The 22,802-nt window shown below is 36.9% G+C and overlaps 1 protein-coding gene across 5 annotated transcripts in view; it reads right to left on the reverse strand.

The window, feature by feature from the left end:
• LOC113065553 (plexin-A1-like) overlaps window positions 1-22,802 on the reverse strand; it is a 202,874-nt gene that overhangs the window by 64,945 nt on the left and 115,127 nt on the right. For all 5 annotated transcript variants that reach the window (XM_026236885.1, XM_026236888.1, XM_026236887.1 and 2 more), the window contains 5 exons: window positions 22,224-22,347; window positions 21,385-21,538; window positions 21,202-21,301; window positions 14,727-14,841; window positions 583-783 (listed from right to left, as the gene is read on the reverse strand). In XM_026236885.1, coding sequence (XP_026092670.1) covers window positions 583-783; window positions 14,727-14,841; window positions 21,202-21,301; window positions 21,385-21,538; window positions 22,224-22,347 — 694 coding nt within the window. The remainder of the gene's footprint in view (window positions 1-582; window positions 784-14,726; window positions 14,842-21,201; window positions 21,302-21,384; window positions 21,539-22,223; window positions 22,348-22,802) is intronic.

The following is a 22,802-nucleotide window of genomic DNA, read 5'->3' on the forward strand; positions in this document are numbered from 1 at the left end:
AGTCCCATGCTTACCAAGGCTGCGTCTAATCACATATATGATACGCAACAATATTTTAAAATATTCTTACCATTAAAAATATTAAAAAAGAAAGCAGTTATTTAAAATGTAATTTATTACTTTGATGCAAAACTAAATTTTCAGCATCATTACTCCAGTTGTCAGTGTCACATGATCCTTCAGAAATCATTTTAATATGCTAATGTTTTGCTCAAGAAACATTCGTGTTATGAAATGTTGAAAATAGGTGTGCTCTCTAATAGTTCTGTGGAAACTTTTATACTTTTTTCCCCTTCTTTGATGAATAGAAAGTTCAAAAGAATTTAGATTTTTTTAAACATTCGAAATGTCTTTATTATGATCAATTTATTTTTTCGTTTACTTTTTTTTCACACTGTTGGTTGGCCAGTTAGATCTGATTAAACCAACAAACAAATATAGGCTGGTGACATAACACATGAAGCATAGCTGATAACAACATGACAACTCTTGAGCTGTGAAAGAGCAACCTCTGGGGGAAAAAAAAACATCCCCACTGAACAAAACCACCCACACCACTAAAAAACAAGGGTTTAAACTTACCATGGTCTTCTGACACTGTATGCTAGTGCTGTTGAAGCGCAGCGCAGTGACACTGTACTCTTTTCCCTGAATATAGAAGATACACTCATAGTTCCTCTGTCCAGACTGAGGCTGTGGAAGATTACGGGCCAACAAGGTGATGGGCTTCATGACACCAACAGGGATGTAGATCTGAGTGGACGGCAAGATCTGAGGACAATCCTGCAAAACAAAAAAAAGAGGACGGTCTTCAAAAAATTGAATTTTTAGATATTTAAAAATAAAATTTGATTGAACAGACACTTAAATCTCGATAATACATCTGTGAGGTAAAAAAAAAAAAAAAAATCACTCTCAGGGTTCATTCATGTTTATAGCCACACAATAGATTGTAAATAACACCGTGTTTATCTCTGTCATGTGTTTAGGAATATGACAAATGCACACACATCACATGAAACCGCTCTACACCAAAAATAATGACCTGTTATTATAATTTTGAGAGATTCAAATAACAGCACTGAGGTGCGTCTATAGAAGATCAAAAACACTTTTGATCTTACTACTTGAGTAAATGTGGCTATTCATACATGGAGTATTTTCAGTGATGCCGCTAAATCAAGAGCGAGTGAAGGCGAGGATATGTAGGATGTGCGGAGGACTTCAAGGCCATCGCCACCGTTGTCATGCCAACAGATTGGAAAACCAGGGCACAGTGCAAGATGCAATTAAGCTTTTTGAGGGAGTGTGCCATTTTAAAGGCTTGGCATCGGCACACAAGTTATGATGCCAACTGTGCATTTTAACTGGGAAACAGCAGAACCATGGGCACAAGACCTAACCTCAGATGCAGATACTCCACCTGTAGTATTTAGCGCATATATATATATATATATATATATATATATATATATATATATATATATATATATATATATATATATAATAAAAACACACCAAAAAAATAAAAAATAAATAAAAAAATAATCAAGTGAAATGGCACAGTGAGGTGGCAAATGGACTTGCCCACAGACTCGGTTTTCTAACAGACACATCTCATGTGCAACATATAAACCCCAACCCCCTCACCCGCCCAAAAAAACAAAAAAAAACAAAGAATCAGTACATGATGGAGGGATACAACTAGATCAAAGCATCAACCTTTCTATTGATGCTTTGATGCAGAAGGGGCGAGGGAAAAATAACTGGTACCATGATGCATCAGTTGGTTGAGGGAATCTCACAAAGCCAGAGAACATATCAGGGTCATATTTCAATATATAATGTATAATTCTAAATATAAAATTAAATATTTATAATCATTATTTCAATACTACAATTTTGAAATCTTCTTAAATTATAGGACCAAGGTATTATTAGGAATTAATAGGAGATTAATTATTTAAGGACATTTATTATTTAAGATATATTTATACATTTTCACTTTTTATACAATGAAAATAAGCATTGTATAAAAAGTGAAAAAAAAAATATTAAAATATCATAATATTATATATTATATATATTATATATATTATATATATACACATAACATTATTAAAATGTTTATTGTATTAAAAAATATTCTTTTAATTTACGTTTATTTAAATAATTACAAAAAATAACTACAAAAATGTATTAAAAAAATAAATAATAAAATTGTAGATGTGACCCGGAAATGTTTTTTCCTGTTTTTTTATGGATTCAGTAATTAATTTAACTGAAAGGTTACCATATCATCAATCATAGTATATGCACGGTACTTCAAACAATACATGCCCCAAAAAACATTTGCAGAGAATGTATAAAAGATGTGATACAGGGTGGGATCTTCCCCTGAACCATCCAATCAGAGCCTGATAATGTGTCTTAACTTGTTACCCTCATTTCCTATTTAGCCTGCCTGTGGTTCTAATTGAATGGGAGGAGTACGGAACACCAGCGGTGTTATTAAAATCTCCCGGATATATGAGCTAGCGCTGCCACGGCAAGGGCTCTGTAAACAAACCTGATGGGAAAGCCACATGCGGCTCGGTGACTCTGCAGAGTTCCATTGGGCTGCTGCTTTAATTGCCTCGGGCGGCAGTCTCCTTATTAATACTATGCTGTGCTTTCGATTCGGTTGTGACTGAATAAATAGACTGTGATGCAGTACCCCCCACCCCCCCTCAATGGAGCGAGCCTGTGTTAGTGTTCAATTACTGTGTGGTACACAAAGGTGAGGGTTTCACTGCTAATGAAAAGGTGCAATTTGTTCAGAGTCAATAAAGGCCTGTATGCTGAGCACAGACAGCCCTTATCAGCTTCCCAAGAACGATGCGCACAAACCAAAAACTATATGTTCACGGCTAAAGGTTTAAAAGGAAACATGTTTATGGCGCTGGTATGAGTCGGTAATAATCAGAATGATGTCTGCATGCTAAATATTTGAATCCTAACACGTCCAAAAACCATGGTATTACCATGGTACCATGTCCAAACAGCTGGCTGAATCTAATGAACACCAGTAAACATATATAGTGTCTATATTATCTATATATATAATACTAGATTGTACATTAGATACCGCTTTATTTAGCATCATATTTGTTTCTATGGGACATACAGTTGGGCATATCTTCAAAGACCAATGCTTTGGCATCATTAGTTCATCATTAGTTCTGCTATCCCTTCATACTCAGCTTGTTTGTAAGTTTGTTTTTTCACTAAACTGCCATGAAATCTAATTACCCTGATTAGCTTGGCTTCATTCCGAAAAAAAATCTGAAAATGTTACACAACGTAATTTAACAAAGTCAATTCAGCACGCAACTGCACGCGGCAAAGGCGGGAAATGATAAGAGCGTCTGAGAACCAATCAGAGAAGAGGAAGAGCTGCTATCAGTCATGCTAAACCATCCGACTGTTGCTGAGAGATGCTTGATTGTGGCTCTGCCATTTGTTCTGCAATCAAACAGGTGGAGAACAGATAGCTGTAACTACACATTTAATGAAACACTCCGACCATCTGATAAGAAAAAGATGCCTTTTAGAAGAGATGTGAGTCCAGTCACATGGAAAAATGGAAATGTGTCTTTGAAAGGGTGTGAGAGTGAGAGATACTTACAAAAAAGTACATCTCAAAGTAAAGTCTTTCCATTTTTTATCATTACTGTACCTTGGTACCCCAAATTGTACTTTTTGTAAGTGTAATAAGACTGTAAGAAAACACAAGCGCTAAAGCAAAAAGAAAAACAAGAAAAGAGCAACCGTGGGAAAATATTTTATTAAGTACCCTGACAGGTGTCAAAACAGGGTTGAAAGAGCAGATCAGATGGCTCACTTGCCGAGCACAACGGAATAATGGTGTACCACAGGGATTCCTTTGATGTGTTTCACGTTTTCTCCCTTTTACTGCCTTTATTTGCTTTGAAATGACTGCGGCTCCGGTGAGCCGGGAATCCAGGTTATCATGCGGTGGGCGCCCCCACAGCTCTGAATCACATAGTGGGAATGAGCTTGCAGCAAACTCACATGTTCAAGTTAGAAAACTCTGAACTCATCTTACTGATGCTGAAGCATTCCACTGTGGCTTCTGGTGCTATATTTAACACTGTACTATACTGCATTATAAATGCATGCATGGAATGCAAGAGAATTCCAGGAAGTCTTGGTTCATAACCAAAGGATAATATATATATATATATATATATATATATATATATATATATATATATATATATATATATATTTATATATATATATATTAATAATAATAGTAATAATGTTTGCAAATCAGATCAACTATGGTTTAACTAAAACACTGTTACTAATGAAAGTCATAATGGTTTGGGTTTAATCTCAATCATCTAATGAGATAAAATAATTTAAATGAATTAATAAAATAAAATGTGCTGCAGTTTCTGGTGCAATATTTAGCACTGTACTACACTGAATTATAAATGTATTCATAGGATGTCAGAACATTCCAGGATATGGTTATTTAGCATGTTTGTGGGAATTAGCCAAGTCTTGGTTCATAACCAAATGATAATAAATAAATAAATAATAGTAATAATAATATTGAAGTATATGATGATATAATAAAATAAAATAAAATAAAAATGAACTATATAAATATCTTGGTTATTAAGTAATAAGTAATCTTTCAGTCAGATCAACTATGATGTGACTAAAACACTGTTGCAAATTAAATTCAAAATATGAATTAAAACACCTAGTTAAAAATAATACAAAGAATAATCAATAAAACAATCGATTTTCTGTCTTTTTTTATGACATAAAAATAGATGGGGCACAAGATAATGCTACAGGACACGTGTCTTGCAATGTGTTTTTCAAAACTTAGAACATCTTCAAACCAATCTTCATGGTACAAGAATCGACACGACAGCAAGCGATGTTAGTCTGCTTGTAAACAGACCAATGATAATAATAAAAAACGCAGACAGAATACAAGAAAGCATCCTGTGTGTACAGTCCATTAGCTAGAAAAATAATACAAACAGCTTCCAAAGATATTTCTCATGACGTCTATTCAATGATTCACCCGTCTGTCACATGAATATAGGCTAATATCTTTTCATTTGGGGCTTTTCTGAGCAAATATTGAAATATATGTGATAAATTGCTTGTCATGTAATTCATTTGAATAACATTTCATGTCTGCCTTCCTCAGAAGCTGAAGTTTGGTATGACATGGACATGGAAACAGAGATAGATGCTGTGTGCAGTGTGTAGTACAGGATTGTTGGGAATCCGTGTGGAGGGAAAGAGGAGGGCTGTTTTTGGCTCTGGTACCTGGCAGCACTGCTCTGCAAGTCTGCTGTTGGTTTTGCTCAACTGCTGCCTCTAGCAATGCTCCTGCAAGCAAAACATGATATCTGCTGCTCTTTTCTTCCTCGTTCTCTCACATTCTCTACTTCTCTCTCTTAGTCTAAAGAAGCTGTGGGGCGATGCAGAGACAGTGCTCATGGAGCGTTGAGCAAAGCAATGCCCACACTGCGAACACAGCAAATGCAGCCAACTTCTGGGATCATCTGCATTCCCTTGCTTCCAAGTTGGAAATGGATTTAAATCGCATTGGAATCGCATAGATTTTGTGTATGAACCATTCAGGATGAATGTTCTACACTTACAAAAAAGAATCATGATAATATGGTACTCTATGAGGTCTAGCTAGTTCATGCATTCATGACCTCTAGACTGCTGTAACACACTTCTAGGTGGTTGTCCTGCATCTTCAATAAACAAGTTACAGGTAGTCCAAAATGCAGTGGCTAGAGTCCTTACCAGGTCAAGAAAATATGATCATATTACCCCAATTCAACAGTCTCTGCACTGGCTACCTATTAAGTTCCGTATCAGTTACAAATTATCATTACTTACCTATAAGGCGCTTAACAGTTTAGCTCCTGCGTACCTAACTAGCCTTCCACCACGCTACAACCCATCACGCACCCTAAGGTCACAAAACGCTGGACTTTTTGGTGGTTCCTAGGATAGCAAAGTCCAGGACACATGAGAAGGACACATGAGAAGAGATGATGCTGACCCTCAGAGGACCTCAGATGATGCTAACCCTGAATCAACAGAACTAACAAATATTGCTACAAGTGTGATTGCATCATATAATAATTGCTGTTAATAATGTTCATAGTCTGGCTGACTACGTCTTGTATTAATATTTCTGAAAATCCTGTCATATGCACATAAACTGACAGTCACCACTTATAAGCTATTACTAAATATTGCACAAACGTAATCTTCTTTGTAATGATTTGTATCATAAAAATAATTGAATTGAATTCTATGAGATAAATGGGAGTAGATGGTATGTAATATAATTTCATTAAGTAACATGGTACTGTCAAAGGCATTTCTCTGCAAATGTAGCACAAATGTACCAAAAAGTGTTTTAGGCATAGTACCACGCTACTACCATAGTATTCTTGGAAGTACCTTAGAGTACGATCTCTTTAATAAATAAGAATAATTCTGAGGTGATACTATGGTACAGTGATGATGTTACTATGAACTGTACCATGATACTAAAATGTAACAGTATTTACACTGTATTCCAGGTTGCTTCCAATAATACAGTGCTATGGGTACACTTTTTTGAACGTGATATACAGTAAATACAGACATATTATTTTAGTATTAGTTACATACTGTTATAGTATTTATTAATAGTTATAATAAGTATTATAATAATGTTATTAACTATATAAAACATTTTAGCTTTATATTGCTCTTTAGTAGATTTTTTTCATCTAACATTTATATTTTACTTTATTACAGCATTATTAAAAAATTCTTACAAAAATGTAAAGGTTTATTTTTATTGCAACACTTAAAAGTGTCCTGCTATTGAATGTGATGCTATTGATCTTACCATCCTGAAAGTGTTTATGATGGGTTTAGTTCTGAGGCTACTTACACTTCATCGAAGCTATTGTTAGGAAAGGGGGAGGAACAGCACTGCTTTAGCTGGTCTTTTACGCAGTATCACTACTGACTGAGTCATTAAATGACTTGACAAGACAGTTATTATGTCTAACCAATTACTATCAACAATTCAAGGGCAGCATCACCAAAATTATTTCAATCCTAGTAGTGTTTTTAATTACATATTTTGGCAAGTCTTATCTGGGTAACAGGTGAGGAACTGAGCTGCCATCTAATTAGGCAGTCTGGGGCTCGTTGACTAGTAAGGGCCAAATGGTGAGGGGGAAACAACTCATGGATCTATCCACTCTAAGAGGAGCCTGTTGTCGAATGAAAAGGACTTTGAATTCTAAAAGGGCTTTAGAGTGTCCGCCCACATGGGGCTTGAAAATAGAGCGCCACTCAAAACTTAGCAAGATGTGGCGTAATACAAACCGATATGTGTTAGCACATCTGGAGACCAGATACTTAGTGATATCAATTATATAAGACATTACCATATGGCTACTAAGGAAAATACACCACTTCAAAATTAACTACTGTATTTTTCGGACTAAAAGTCGCACCTAAGTATAAGTCGCATCAGCCCAAAAATACGTCATGACGAGGAAAAAAACATATAAGTCGCACTGGACTATAAGTCGCATTTATTTAGAACCAAGAACGAAGAGAAAACATTACCGTCTCCAGCCGCGAGAGGGCACTCTATGCTGCTCAGTGTAGGCTACAGGAGCACTCTGAGCAGCACAGAGCGCCCTCAAACGGCTGTATATGGTAATGTTTTCTCTTGGTTCATTTCTCTTGGTTCATATCAAATTAATTTTGATAAATAAGTAACATCTGACTATAAGTCGCAGGACCAGCCAAACTATGAAAAAAAGTGCAACTTATAGTCCGGAAAATATGGTAGTGGGTGAGCGTTTTGAATGACTTACCAGTTTTAAACAATAGCCTAGCTTTGGGATCACCTGCCTTGGACTGAACACCCTTCTCAGAGAGCATTTAGATATTGAGGTGGATATATATACACACACATATACATATACATACATATATATATATATATATATATGCTAGATTGACTGTCGAACAAATCGGAATGTGTGGATGAAGAGGCACAGTTGTAAAGGAAATTTATTTGAAGACGCATCTTTTGAGATGATTTTACCATGCAAACATGATAACAGCTACAGTACGACATGCTTTATGATAAAGTGACACTGCTACAAAAATATGCAAACACTGATAAAATGAACAAACAAACAAAAATGAAAATCTATATAAACTAGGTTACTGGATGACTGGTATACTGATTGGATGAGTTAGTCACTGTAACATATCCTAGGTGCTAACTGCTATTGCTAATTGGGTGTAAAACATAAACACAACTGTCAAAGATGATGTATGGATGGAGTGACCAAAAAAAAAAGGAATTAAATGTAAATACGCAGCTTTGCTTATATATTCAAATTCAAACATACTAACAGCTAAACAACTAACACAAGTTTACCAAAAAAATTTAAGTTAACAAAACCATTTATATGTTACTAATCTATATAAACCAGGTTGGTAATTGAATGACAAGTCAAGATACATCGCTAATTGCAACCTGTAGTTTTTTACTACTGAATACTGAACTTATAGCATATGGCTTTTGCATTCTGAGCTAATACAGTAAACTACTGCAGTAAAATACAGTATATTGGCACTGGACTGGAGTTAAAACAGCATGAGAAACCCAGTCCTAGTCTGGTATTCTTGGGCACCACCCAAGATGTTGCAAGTACTCGAGCCATCTCCTTGACTCCTGAATCTAAAATTCATCTTCGGCCTCCATTAGGTAGACAGACGCTGAGGCATCTGGAAATTAAGATTTAATACACTTTGAATAATTAAAGCCACAGATCAGTAGCAGCCTTAGATCCCTCCGAGAGGCCAAGTGCCAGAAAGCCAACTGAGGGGCTTTGAGCTCTACTCGCAACACAGCGGGATGGACCACCATCAAACAACAAAGGTGAGGGTGCATGGCGGGTTCCCCATATCTGCTAATTGCCTTTCTGATTAATTGATTAATTACAATGAACACTCATCTTTGTTATCCCGAGAGGATGAGGCATTGGGTAGGATGAAGGTAGCATTTGATATGGAGTCATTGAAGGAACTGAAATGACACGAGATGAGGCCTGTGTACTTTGCACGGCCGCTGGAATACTGAATCAGAGACCGGCTTCTCAGAGCTCCGTCTTCGGCTGTTTTTAGTGCAGCGCCATCACCGGCAGTGCCAGGGATCAGAGGCATGAGGGACGGGAATTTGCAAAGTGTTTGTGGGAGCTGGGCAGAGATTTAAGAGAGTGAGTAAGTGAGGGAGAAAGAGAGAGAGCGAAGAAACACCTGACAGCCAAACAGGACAGACGGTAAATCAGAGCTGGGTGGAGTTTGGAAAGCAGAAGTGGATGCTGCTCTCCACATAAAATTGGAAACAAAGACCAGATCAAACCTGTGCAAATGCAATTCAATTTAGTGCTAAAGGTCAGTGAGGAATATATGGCCAACACATTAAGAATCTAATTCAATGTTTACGTATTCTATTCAAATTATGCAAGTTCTATAATAGTCATGCATACAGATTGAAGATTAAATCAAGGTCTGACACAAAAGCATCACGTCCTACATAACAGAAAATTACGATTCTGTAAAATGGAACATGGCACTATGTTTAGACATGAAGAAAATGTAGGACGTTTTGGTCATTTCTCATCTAAACACTGAGATCACGTCCAGGTCGCATTTCACCCTAAAATCAAGAGTAATAAAAAAAATAAAAAATAAAAATGAAATTACATATTTATAATAATGTGAATAATATAATAATACAATAATAATACAAACACATTTAGAAATAAACTATACTCTTTATATTACAAAGTAAATAAAGCTTATTTAAAGGGGGGGGGTGAAATGCTCGTTTTCACTCAATATCCTGTTAATCTTGAGTACCTATAGAGTAGTACTGCATCCTTCATAACTCCAAAAAGTATTTAGTTTTATTATATTCATAAGAGAAAGATAGTCTGTACCGATTTTTCCCGGAAAAACACGACCGACTGGAGGCGTGACGTGTGGGCGGAGCTAAAGAATCACAAGCTTTTGTGTTGAGAGCGTTTGGAAGCTGACATTACCTTGAGGAAAAAACCATCATCCAAAACAAACCATGGCTTACAGTCAGATTCAGCCGTTTATTTATGATCCAGAATCAGATCCCGAGGCTGAAACTGAACGAGAGCAGCAGCAGCAACGACTCGCTCCGAGCGGGGCTCGAACCCGGGTCTCCGATGGGAGGCGGACGCACTAACAAGGATGCAGAGATATTTCAAGCAGTTTTACTCACCGCATGCAGTTCCAACACACGATCGTGACCCTTTTTCGTTGGGATTGCATCATCCTTAAGAAATAAACGATACGCAAATCCGTCGTCAAACTGGGCCTTGTTTGTAAAACAAGCATTTTCGAAATGCAGGGAACAAACAAAAACACTTGCACAACTCCGTTGATGCTCTGTAAAAATAAACTCCATCCACTGGTCCCTTAATGCTGTTTTTTCTTTTGGTAATCTGTACAGGGTTGTCTTGCCCTGGCAACCAAAAACACACTCCTTTTGTGACATTTCGCGACGCTCTCGCTCTGATCAGTGAATGTCTGTTGTGCTCTCAGTGCTGTGCTATACGGGAGCGCTCTCTTCCGGCAGACGTGCCCGTAGGAAGGACAATCACTGCTCCATCTAATGTTACACACAAACTTAATTTTTGAAACTTTGTCCATGTTTAGCATGGGGATCCAACTCTTTAACAGTGTAAAAAACTCAGTATGCATGAAATAGCATTTCACCCCCCCTTTAAGGACTGATATATTATTACAACATTATTTTTGTGACAATTAAGCATGGATATGATCATTATCGTAATTTGTTAGGATTATGTTTTTTTAATACTCATTCTTAATGGTGATTTTGATAAGATTCTCATTAAAGTAAAACACCATAAATCTGCATAAATATTTTATGTTACAGTAATGAGAATTAGGTTTATTTATATTTACTTTACAGTAATATGTGCATAGTTGTCATGGAAGTAATGTCAATGCAGAAATCTTAATTGTACTAGATAATAAAAATTATTATTTATATATGTGTGTGTGTGTGTGTGTGTGGATGGATAGATACTTCAAAACTATATTTCTTATTATGAATATAGAGATATAGAAAATATAGAGAGACCAGTTACTTTTACAAACATTAACTAATCAATTACTTTTCAGTGCACACTCATAAGTCTCAATTTAAATTATTTTAACAGTTTGAAATCCCTTTAAAGCTTTGTGAACCAAACACAGACATTATGAAGGATCTAAAAATTAAATTGCGGGCTCCATGGGACAAAGTAAAAGTGAAATATAAATGTATTCTCAATTTTAATTAAGTCTCTCAAAGCAAAAAGGAAGAAAGTATAAACACGATGGATGTCCTGATAAAAAAAAGTCTCTGATCAACTCAACTGTGCAGCTTCCATATTCGGCAGCAGCATATTAGTTACTGCTTATAATTGAAGCTGTGAAAGCTGGAGAATATACCCTTCTTTCAAAGTCGACAAAAGAACGACTGAATTCTCCTCCAGCTGACAACTATATTACATCTTATGTACTCGTACCACCCCGAAAAGCTTTTGAAATGCTATGGATAAAATATTTACAGGAAGCAGTGCATGTTATTTTATAACCAAACAACAATGTAGGTACAATAGCTTTGAGCAGAAAGCTTTTAATGCTAACAGCTCCATATGAATTACGAGAGCTATATACTGTCCTATTTACACTACAACCACATATGCACCAGGGTGAGAACAAACACCCCCACAATCCTTTGCTTTTTCTGCTATTATCATGGGTCTTTGTTTATAAGAGCAAAGGCAAGGCAGAGCATTACTGAATCCCACGGATCCCACGGGTGCATTGAGCAGTTCCTTGGCGATATACCACCCTATGACTTATTTATCAAAACCCCCATTTGTCTCATCGGAGACGCACACTAATGAGTCTCAAATGAGCGGGAGAACGCAGCCGTAACACCAGTTTCATCATCCCTAAAACAAACTCCATTCATTACGCTTATGCACTGGGCGGCTGTATCTCAATAGGGTTGGATGAAAGTGACTATGGCAATGCTGGGTTCCCAGGGTGGGTCAGCCATTTCATTCAGTCTCTCTGGTCCAGTTATGGGCAATCAATGTTGGCGCATTATGAGCGTGTCTGCATGACGACACATGCTGTGTAGGCACAAAACAGAAAACAGTGAGATGTACACAGACTTGACTATTAATCCAAAAGCGATGCTGAACGCAGGACACATTTCAATATTCCAGCTCTGCATGACCTTCGGTGCGGATCTGTAAAATGGTCGGGCACTTTTGGCACTAGCAGAGGGCAAAACCGCTGTCCAAGTGTGACTAAATGAGTTACTGGCCGACAGCTGCGTTCACAAATAACAAATGCTGGAACAAATGTGTTAGCGGCGCTATTTGTTTGTTTGTTTATATGTATATGTATGTTTACTTCTCCTTGTGGATTCCTCAAGTGTGGCTTACTGAAGCAATTTTCCGCCTGGTCAGATTTAATATGTTTCTCTGTTTATCCGCTGTCAGGCAAATGTTGATTTATATACATTTGATTTGCAAATGTGACTCATTACGCTCTGTGATGGCATGGTTTATCTTTCATGTCTCTGAGAGGATGTTTGGCTACTTTTTAAGGTAAGGTTGTTTGGAGACTGAGCTTTAATAAAGGCAGAGATAAAGCGATTCTGAAAGGGAAACTGTATTTGCGGCTGTATCTATGTGTATTTACAGATGATTATTAATTTCAAATTATACAACCCAGTATTGACAATAGAAAAGTGATTCAAAAGCCTGCCTGTAACTCATTTAAAGAAAGAAAAACAATATTATTATTATTATTATTATTAACCAGTATAAATGTAGACTGACAACATGTAGCACTGGTGTTAACCTTTGGTTATAAGGTTTGTACAGAATGCAGAATGCTCTTATGATTCCCAGAAATGCTGTCTAGGCAGGCACCTTCAGTCGCTTTTGAGAACCTACTGCCAGTAATAATGAAAAGCAATCTCTAAAATCTCACTTCAACCACTGGTTATTAACTGAAGATACCAGATCTGGAACACACCTATCCTTCACTCCCTGTCTCAATTCCACACCTTCACCCACCATACCCTGCCAATGTCTCACCCTCATCCTGCACCCATTAAACACTACCAACCTCCATGTCATGAACTTCTTTTCCAGTGTTTACTAGTCTCTACACATGTCATGGCAACTTCTTCATGGCCTCATGTCAGGTTATGACGTAATGACATCTAGCTACAGTCCAAATGAATCATCCATAACATAATAATCTAGGCGCAATACTAACTGTCAAAGACAGACCATTTGCCAGCTGAAGGATTACACTTTATGAATTTATGAATTTTTACATTCATGTATTTATTCATGTAGCAGAAGCTTTTAATCAGAGCAGCATAAAAAAACTACATTTGCTTAATAAAATAACATTTGAATGAAAAATTGTGTCCTTGATATTCGCATTATGCTGTAACCATTCTACAAAATCAATAAAGCTCTCAAGGCCCTTATGCATTATGAATATAATCAAGGATAAAGTGTTAAAGACATTTCGCTGCACATTGCACTAAACAACTATTCACAATCCACGCAAACATCAATATAAATATTAATTTGAACAATGAATCATAAAAACAGAAAAACAGATTAACGCATAAATGTCTTTCTCCTTCGAGGCTTCTATGAATAACCTTAATATAAAGGCGGGCCTATGGCACATTTTAAGAATTTAAATGTATTTGACTTAAAACAAATATGATAAAAAAATTATGAGAACTAAACAATACTAATAAAAATCATGAAAATAAAATATATATGAAGACATACATTAACAAAACATAGGCTACTACTCAGGTGCATGATGCAAACGTATTGAGCCAAGTTCAACTAATATAGAGGAATTAGATACTGCAGCACAACAGGAATGTGTGCAAAGGCTGTGTAAGGCTGTGTGCAAAATAAACATTTATGTACATTACACCTAAATGCCCCTCTCAATGGAGAAAGCGCTGTTTAACAGCTGCAGAGCGCGTGAACAGCCCCCTGGTCGACTCGAAACGGTTTGAGATACAAATGCTCCCCTGAGATGACTTCGGCAGTCGAGAACGGGCATGTGAGGGATTGATGCGCGTGTGCGTCGGTAATCATAACCCACAGTGCACATGTAATGCGCCTCTTGCACTTCCAGTGCTCATACGAAAAGATGAGAGATGTGATTGATATTGGTTTTTATGCAAATGTAGCATTTGTAAATGTACAACACAAATACAATTTGCATAGTCATTCAGTCAGTGCCATTTATAAGTGCATTAATCCAGCGCCGCTCTCCTTACAGCAGCTGCTCACACAAAGCCAGCGCAAAAAGAACAACGCTCGCAAATGGGACATGACCGCCGATGTGTGCATATGCACCCCTGGAATTGTTGGTGATGGGTCGCAAACATGAAAAGCAATTTCCGATTAAATGAAGTTGTGAGCAGAAAGTGATTTGCATGTAATTGTATGTATTGTATTAGAAAGACTGACCTCAGACATGTTGACGCGGCCCTCCTGGAAGGAGCAGTCGTTGGCATTGTGGGTGCACATGTGTCGGTATTTGCACCAGTGGCATGGAAAGGAGCCATTCACACAGGAAAGACACCTATCAAGAAAAGACAATCAGAGAAAAAGAGTATTATTCAGTTATTAATGGCTCAAGTCACATATGGATGCATTCTATTTTAAATCATGACATTACCAACTGAGATATTCTCACATGCTCCTCTATAAGCATTTGGACTTTGGTGCTCTGCACACTTAAATTTTTAGCTTGTTCTCAAGAGTACTTTAGTAACCACGTAGAAACGGCATTGCAATATACTTAAACATGCTCAGAACTCATTAGATCCCACCAAAACCACAGTACACACCAGAATGCCGTAGCAAACTCCTAGAATACCCCAACTACTGTATAGCAACACACTAAAAGCTACTCAGAACACCTTAGCAATCACATAATGTGCAAAAAAAAAAACAGGACACCTTAGCAACACCGTTTTTTTTTACAGCAACTCAGCCACAAAGCCTTAGCATTCCCCAGAACACACTAGGAATTGCATAATATGCTAAAACAACCAGAACACCTTAGCAACACCCTAGCAACAACTCTGAACACAGGTAGCATTCATATAGCAACTCACTTACACCTAGCAGCTCACCTAGCATCCACCCAGAACACCCTAACAACCACATATAAAATGAGCTAAAACACTCATACCTTAGAACTCCCTATCAACTACAATGTATCCAAAAACCCAGAACACCCTAGCAACCACATGATGTACTGAAACACTATGAATACCTTAGTAGCACCCTAGCACCCATTAAGAACACCCTAACAACCACATAATGTATCGAACCACTTGGAACACCTTAGTAACACCCAATCAGAACTCCCTAACAACCACATACTGTACTGAAATAATCAGAACACCTTTACTAACACCCTGTTATCCAAGAGGGAACACCCTAGCAACCACATAACAATGAGCTAAAAACACCCTTTAGCAACACACTAGCACCCATTCAGAACACACTTGCAACCACTTAACGTGACTAGACTCCCAGAACACCTTAGCAACACTCTAACACACACTCAAAATATCCTAAGCTGTGTTTCCACCGCAGGAACTTTACCCAGAAACTAGGGACTTTGGGCCAGTACTCGGTGTGTTTCCACCGCAGGAACCAAATAAAGATCCGGGTAAAAAAAAACACCCCTCAGAATGTCCCTGCTGGCGAGGTAGTACTTTTTTAAAGTTCCGGAACTTTTGGGGGCGGGACTTGGGCGCTAAACATGCTGATTGGTTGAGTTCACGCAGCATTGTGATTTCGACCACCATTTATTCGGATCATTTTTAAAAGATCACTGTTATTGTGTCATGAAATGTACTTAAATCTGTGGTTTATTTATAAAGACAGCGTCTATTTAAAAATCTTTCTCGCCGATTTCGGAGACTGTCAGCTCCACGCGATCAGCGAGAGCTTAGTCCTCATGTATCCGCCGAGAGCAGTGTCTACTCGGCTAGTCCTTCTGATATGTGCTGCTGGCTCTGATGTCTCTTTTAATTATATAGTGTACTGAAAAACACTCAACATACCTTAGTAACACCCTAACATGCACCCAAAATCATCATCTGTATGACAACTTACTAAAAACTACTCCGAACACCTTAGTTAAATTTAAATTTATGCATTTAGCAGAGGCTTTTATCCAAAGCGACTTAAAGTGCATTCAGGCTATCAATTTTTACATATCATGTGTGCCCGGGGAATCGAACCCCCAACCTTGCGCTTGATAACGCAGTGCTCTGCCAATTGAGCTACAGGAACACTAGCTAGTTAGACCCTAGCACTCACACAGAACACCCTTGCAACCACGTAACAATGAGCAAAAACACTCAGAATACCTTAGCAACAATCTAGCACCCACCCAGAACCCCCTAGCAAGTGCACAGCAACACATTAAAAACTAAAAAACACCTGTGCAACCATCTAGCAGTGATCTAGCAACAGACCCAAAAAACAAACAAAAAAAAAACACTTTTACCATTTATTAATTTTGCACCTTAGCAACAATCCATTGGTTACATCCTATTTCCAAGATGGTTTTTCAAACAAATCTAGGTCTTATATGTCTTCTCTATCCCTCTCTCAACACTTTTCATCTCTCTAGCAGAGGTCACAGAGAGCAGGTGGTGTGAGATGGACAGATCAAAGACAGAGTGAACGAACGCTCTCATCAAAAGACATCAGAAAAGAAACCAAAGCATAAAAACACAACCCATTCATTCAGGTTTACACACAGAAACTGATCAGAGAGCAAAGCTTGACACTCAACAGTTTAACATGACTCATTTACATCAATAACACTGATGATTTGTTCTTTAAAAGGCATTTAACGACTGAGCCAGCAGTTGACAGCAGTTGGCACCTCCAGGGGAAAATAAGAAGAATGCCAGACACGTCACAAACAACACGGATCTGTCAAAGGTGTAGGTTGGCTTCGTTGCTATGGTTACAGAGGAAGATTTTGTTGCTGTTCGGCAGGGGAGGACAAGGACACTGATCTGTGCTCTAGTCTCAGAGTCATGTCTCAAAAAGTCATAACAGAAGAGTTGTGTGGGAGCAGAATCTTATCATGAACTCTAGAATGAATTGAGCTTGACATAAAAGATGGAAACAGATTTGCACAGCACTTCTAAACCATACACAACCGTATAATAAAGGTGAAGTGAGTCATTTCTGCACCACTGGTGTCACCAAATGGAACAGATTTCCAGAACACTCTCTTTGTTTGCCATTGGACATTTAAGTCAAAATTAAAAACTCTTAAAGATCATATAAAAACACACACACGATGAATGATTTTATTTGGTTGTTTAAAAAATATTTTACATACTATATATACACACACACACATATACACACATATATATATATATATATACATATATATATAAATCCAGTATTATTTATTAACTGCATTTTTTACTGTTATAAATGTATTACTATTGTTATTTTTACCATTATTTATTTTTAATCAAATTATAAAATTTAAGCAAAATCAATAAACAAATATCACTATAATACTATAGAACTGGAAAGTATTTCAAAATAGTTAAGATAATAATAATAATAATAATAATAATAATAATAATAATAATAATGTATATAAACATGTGTTATTGTTAATGTTGTGTTAAAATATTAATTTAATATATAGTAACAATTATTTAAAGAAAATAAGCTTTAATATTTGTGTTGTTTTTCATTATTATAACATTATCACCATGCAATTAATTACATTATTATTATTATTATGCTAGGGTCTTGCTATTTTTTTTTTTTTATATATATATTATTAATATGATTTTTATCATCATCTTCAGAATAACATGCATTAATAAATCATTCACAATATGATCATATTTGTGCATTAAATAAACACAGTTGTTTTAATTCCATGTTGAGTTTAACAAAACATTTATATAATACAAAATTAAGTACACAAGGACCTAATAAAAAGCCTTGATCTACCACACAAATGTTGAAGTACGGTCTACACAGAGTGCCGCTTCTTCAGTATTTTAAGACACACTCTGCGAGCTACATGTATCTCACTTCTCCCAAATCCTCCTCAGACGCCCAGTGCTTTTCTCATATCATGAAAAGGCTTCTGTGGTCAGCGAGAGCATCACAAAGAGGCGAGAAGTGCGCTCTACACCTCTTCCCCTGTCTGTGCCAAATGTTCAAAGGCTTACGCTCACATCCGCTGCTGGTGCATGATAAAGCTTTCTCCTCACTCCGCTCCGATTACATGAGACACAAGAGCTGCTGAATGAAAGGACTAGCTGAACCTGACGAAGGGAAAGAGAAAGATTCTAAGGGAGAGCAATGAATGAAAAGGAGAAAAACAACAAAAAAAGAATAGAGAGGGGGAGAAAAAGGGAAGAGAGAGGGAGAGAGAGAAGCATCCACTAATGAATGTCCCATTGGCACACTTTGATCTTGTATTATTCAGATCTTACTTCCTGAAGAGGCACCTACATCATTGATGACACGCACCTCAAAAGCGCCATGTCATCCTCCTATTAAACAATTAGGCCTTTAAATTATAAAAGGAATAATAACTGGAAACGAAATGTCACAATTATGGTGCCAATCCGATCAATCAATAATAATAATAATAATTATATAATGTTTTTGTTGTTATTATTTACCCATAAAATATATGTTAATTGATACATTATACATCTTACATATGCAAGCAAAATGCTAAGCGAACTTCACAAACAATGACAATGATGACACTCAAGACAGGAAATCAGATGTCACAATTACACTGTACCAAACCGGAGGCTTTAACACACACACACACACACACACACACACACACACACACACACACACACACACACAAACACACAAACACACATACACACACAGAAGGGATGGTCTATTCAACAGTGTGTCTCCTGTGCCACACGCATGGACTCTTTTCATATTGAAATGCACGAGCTACTGCTAACCTTTCAGCCTTGCGAGTGCTTTATCGCTTCAACAAAAGCCACCATCTATCCGTCTTTTTTCCAATTTTTTCCTCCTTATTCACTCCGTGCTCCTCTTGTTAAAAATGCATCGGGCCCCTCACATGCTCGATTAAGCCGTCCCCTCCCCGTCTCATGCTAAACTCTAATATTGTTACGCCGCATGTAAATAGCTAGCAGGGTAATTTGCCGTGCCAAGCAGGCGCCCCTCTGCCACACACACACACACACACTGAATAAAGACCCTGTGATCATTAGAGCCAAACAGTGTGCCTTAGTCACATTCACACACATGAGGAGCACCAGGTGAGCACTTCATCGCGTCCAGCTTTAGATGAAGTGGCTGCGTTGCTAATGGGACAGTGCCATGCTAATGTAAGGCACTCTTAGGTAGTGAAAAACACACATTCTGACTTAATGAACGAGAGCGGGAGAGGACAGGAGACTCTGGAGCTCAAAACATCTGGAGCCTCTCCTGCCTGGAGAACAAACTGTTGTCTATCCGGAGAGAGGCGGAACAAGAAGAGAAAGAGGAGAGCGTGGGAGCCATGGGACGGAGAGAGAGAGACTGGAAATAAGGTCAAGAGAATGAAATGGTGATGGCAGGATCAGTGCGGTTTGTGTGAACGCTCAATGACATACACATTTTAATTAAACAAAAAACATAAAAATGAAGTTAATCAGAACACATCTTAAATGGTGAACATTTTCAATTAAATTTCTGAATTAAAATTAATTTTGCATTTTTTTGTGGGGCAAAAAAGCCAAGGTGGAGTAATAAAGTCTCATTAAAAAGCTAAAATAAATGTGTTTATTTATTTTTATTTAAATAACTTTGCCAAATAAAAATTATTTTAATATAATTTATAATTTTATAGTTTTTTTATTTTTTATTTTAGTAATTAGTAGTAGTTAGTAATTTAGTTGTGTTGTTTGTGTTTTTTAAATTTTTACATTTCATTATTATTTCAGTTTATTTAGTTTTAGTTATAAAATAATACAAAGTTAAAATAAGTTAAAAAAAAAAATGAAAGTTTGCCAAGGCAACTATATGAAATAAAAGAAGTTTAACTTTCTTTATAGTTTATTTCAAGTAACATTTTTTTTTTTTTTTTTTATGGTTTTAGTTTTATAAAACAGTACATCAAATTACAGCATGTCAAGGTCAGAAAGCCTTGAATGACCTTTTTATGACATGGCAACGATAGTTTGTGTTGTCTAATTTAACAATCCCAAGAGAATGTCATTAAATAAGGTATGTTTTGTTTCAAGAAAACAATTTTCTAGACTTTGTTTCAGATTATAATTAATTCTAACTTGATGACAACCAACTATAAAAAAAAAAAAAAAAAAGCTTGAAAATTAAAAACCTGAAAAATAAAATCTGAAAAATGTGTCGTAAGTATATTTAAGTTAGGATAATTAATAATTACTTTGACACCATTTGAAATGTATGATAGCAATTCAATTTTCTGAATGCTCATAAAAGTAGACAATCAAAATGAAAACAGATTGCTAGAACTTGGCACATGCATTTTAGAAAATGTTTCCTCCTTTCATCATTGCGGATATCTTTATTTGTCATTGATCTGAGAACACGGCGAGGATGGATTTAAATGAAGGAATGTGAGCGAGAGAGCGAGTGAACTGAGGGAATATAACTCATGAGCATTAAAGCTGGACAGCTGATGTCAGGGATGCTCATGAGTCGTTAAAGAAATGACATTAAAAGTCTGATCTCATCCCTGATCTCAGCAAAAAACTGCTTACACCACACAAAAATAACATCCCTCTCTCACTCAGCAGCAGTAAACACACACACAGCACAGTCCTGTAAAAAGACACTCGTCTTAGTTCAAACGAAAGAACGTTAGACAGGAAACTGCCTTCTCTGTTTCCTGTGTGAGACTTACGATTGATGGACACTGCAGTTGTAGAAGACAAAATCCACACTGGCAAACTTCTTCCCCGTCTCCCTGGATTTCAGATAGAGCTTCACCACCCGCTTGTCACCTGCCAGCAGACACACGGTGAGCTTCAGCGCTTTCTAACAAGCGGAAGGAAGCTTTTAAAAGAGTGTGCGTGTGTCGTCTTACCCTGGTTGCGCGTGATGGGAGCGATCTCCCGTGCGGAGGGAGACAGGCAGTATATACGTCCACCCATGATGTGTCCCTCCGTCTCAGTGTAGTCCTCAAATGAGCAGTTGATGCCCGCAGCCAGACTGGGGACGTTCTGAGCCTGAAGAACCAGCTGTAGAGCCCAACACAGACCAGGAAACAGGAACAGATTTCAATTTCAGTGTGCTTTACTGGCATGACAAACACTGAACACTTGTACAAAGGACACCTGGACTTTCATATCCAGATACTATGTAGATATTTTTAGTCGCATGGCATCTGCATCTCGTTTCCAATGAGTCTCCAGTGCAGACGGAAAGACATTTGATTACACTTAACTGCGCAAAACACAAATAAGCACTGACATATTACATGGAAAGTTACATTACTGGAACAGTTCTATAATTTATCGACTTGTAAAAACATTGAAAGATAATTCAAAATGTTATGTTACTTCTTACATTTCGATTTATTCCATTACTTATACTGTTAATATGGATTAGAAGAGAAGGGGACAAAAATATATATAATATATATTTAAAACAGAGAAACTTTGAGATTTCAAGTGAAATCCATGCATTGAACAATTTATAGATATCACTAAACAATTTATATATATATTTTACTTATTTTAATTTTCATCATATATTATTATTTGCAACAAATGTATTAATATTACTTATGTACTGTTTATGTAAATGCACACAACTTCATTAACTGTGGTCAAAAATCCATCTCAAACCACCTCCCGACATATCATAAGTGATCCAAATCACAATCTGCTCACAATAAACAAGCTTTAGTTCACAAACACTTGCCTGAACTTCAGACATGGTGACTGAAATATTGTTGGGCTGCACCATGAGTCGGACGCACTGCTCCAGTCTGGAGGCGAAGCGCTGCGGCTCATCGGCTCGCTCACAGCGGTCCTTACGAGAACATCTAAACACAAATATTACAAATATTACTATAATCCATTTCTAAAAATAAACAACCAGGGAGACCAGGCGCATACTTTATTAGTAGGTTGAATAGATTTGGAAAACACTGTGTTGCTTCAGGAGTGTTCAAACAAAACAACATTTGTTTGCCAAAATTCTTGCTGCATAATTTTTATAACAAAAAAAAAGTAATACATTAATGAATTAATAATGAATTACTTAGAATGTTCTTCATCAAGAACACTTCACTTAGTATGTGATTTCAGACGGTGCTTTAATTTCTCTTTTCTTTACTGGTCCAAAATTCCACTATGTATTAAATAATAAATTAAACATGTTCTGACAAATTGTCGCTGGAAACTTGTTTCATAACACTGTAGTGTGTCTGCATTCATACAGCCATGTTAACATGTCTATGTGTTTGTGAGCAGCTGTGGGGTCAGGAGGTGCTGATAC

The sequence above is a fragment of the Carassius auratus genome, chromosome 48 (assembly GCF_003368295.1).
Source record: "Carassius auratus strain Wakin chromosome 48, ASM336829v1, whole genome shotgun sequence".
NCBI lineage: Eukaryota > Metazoa > Chordata > Actinopteri > Cypriniformes > Cyprinidae > Carassius > Carassius auratus.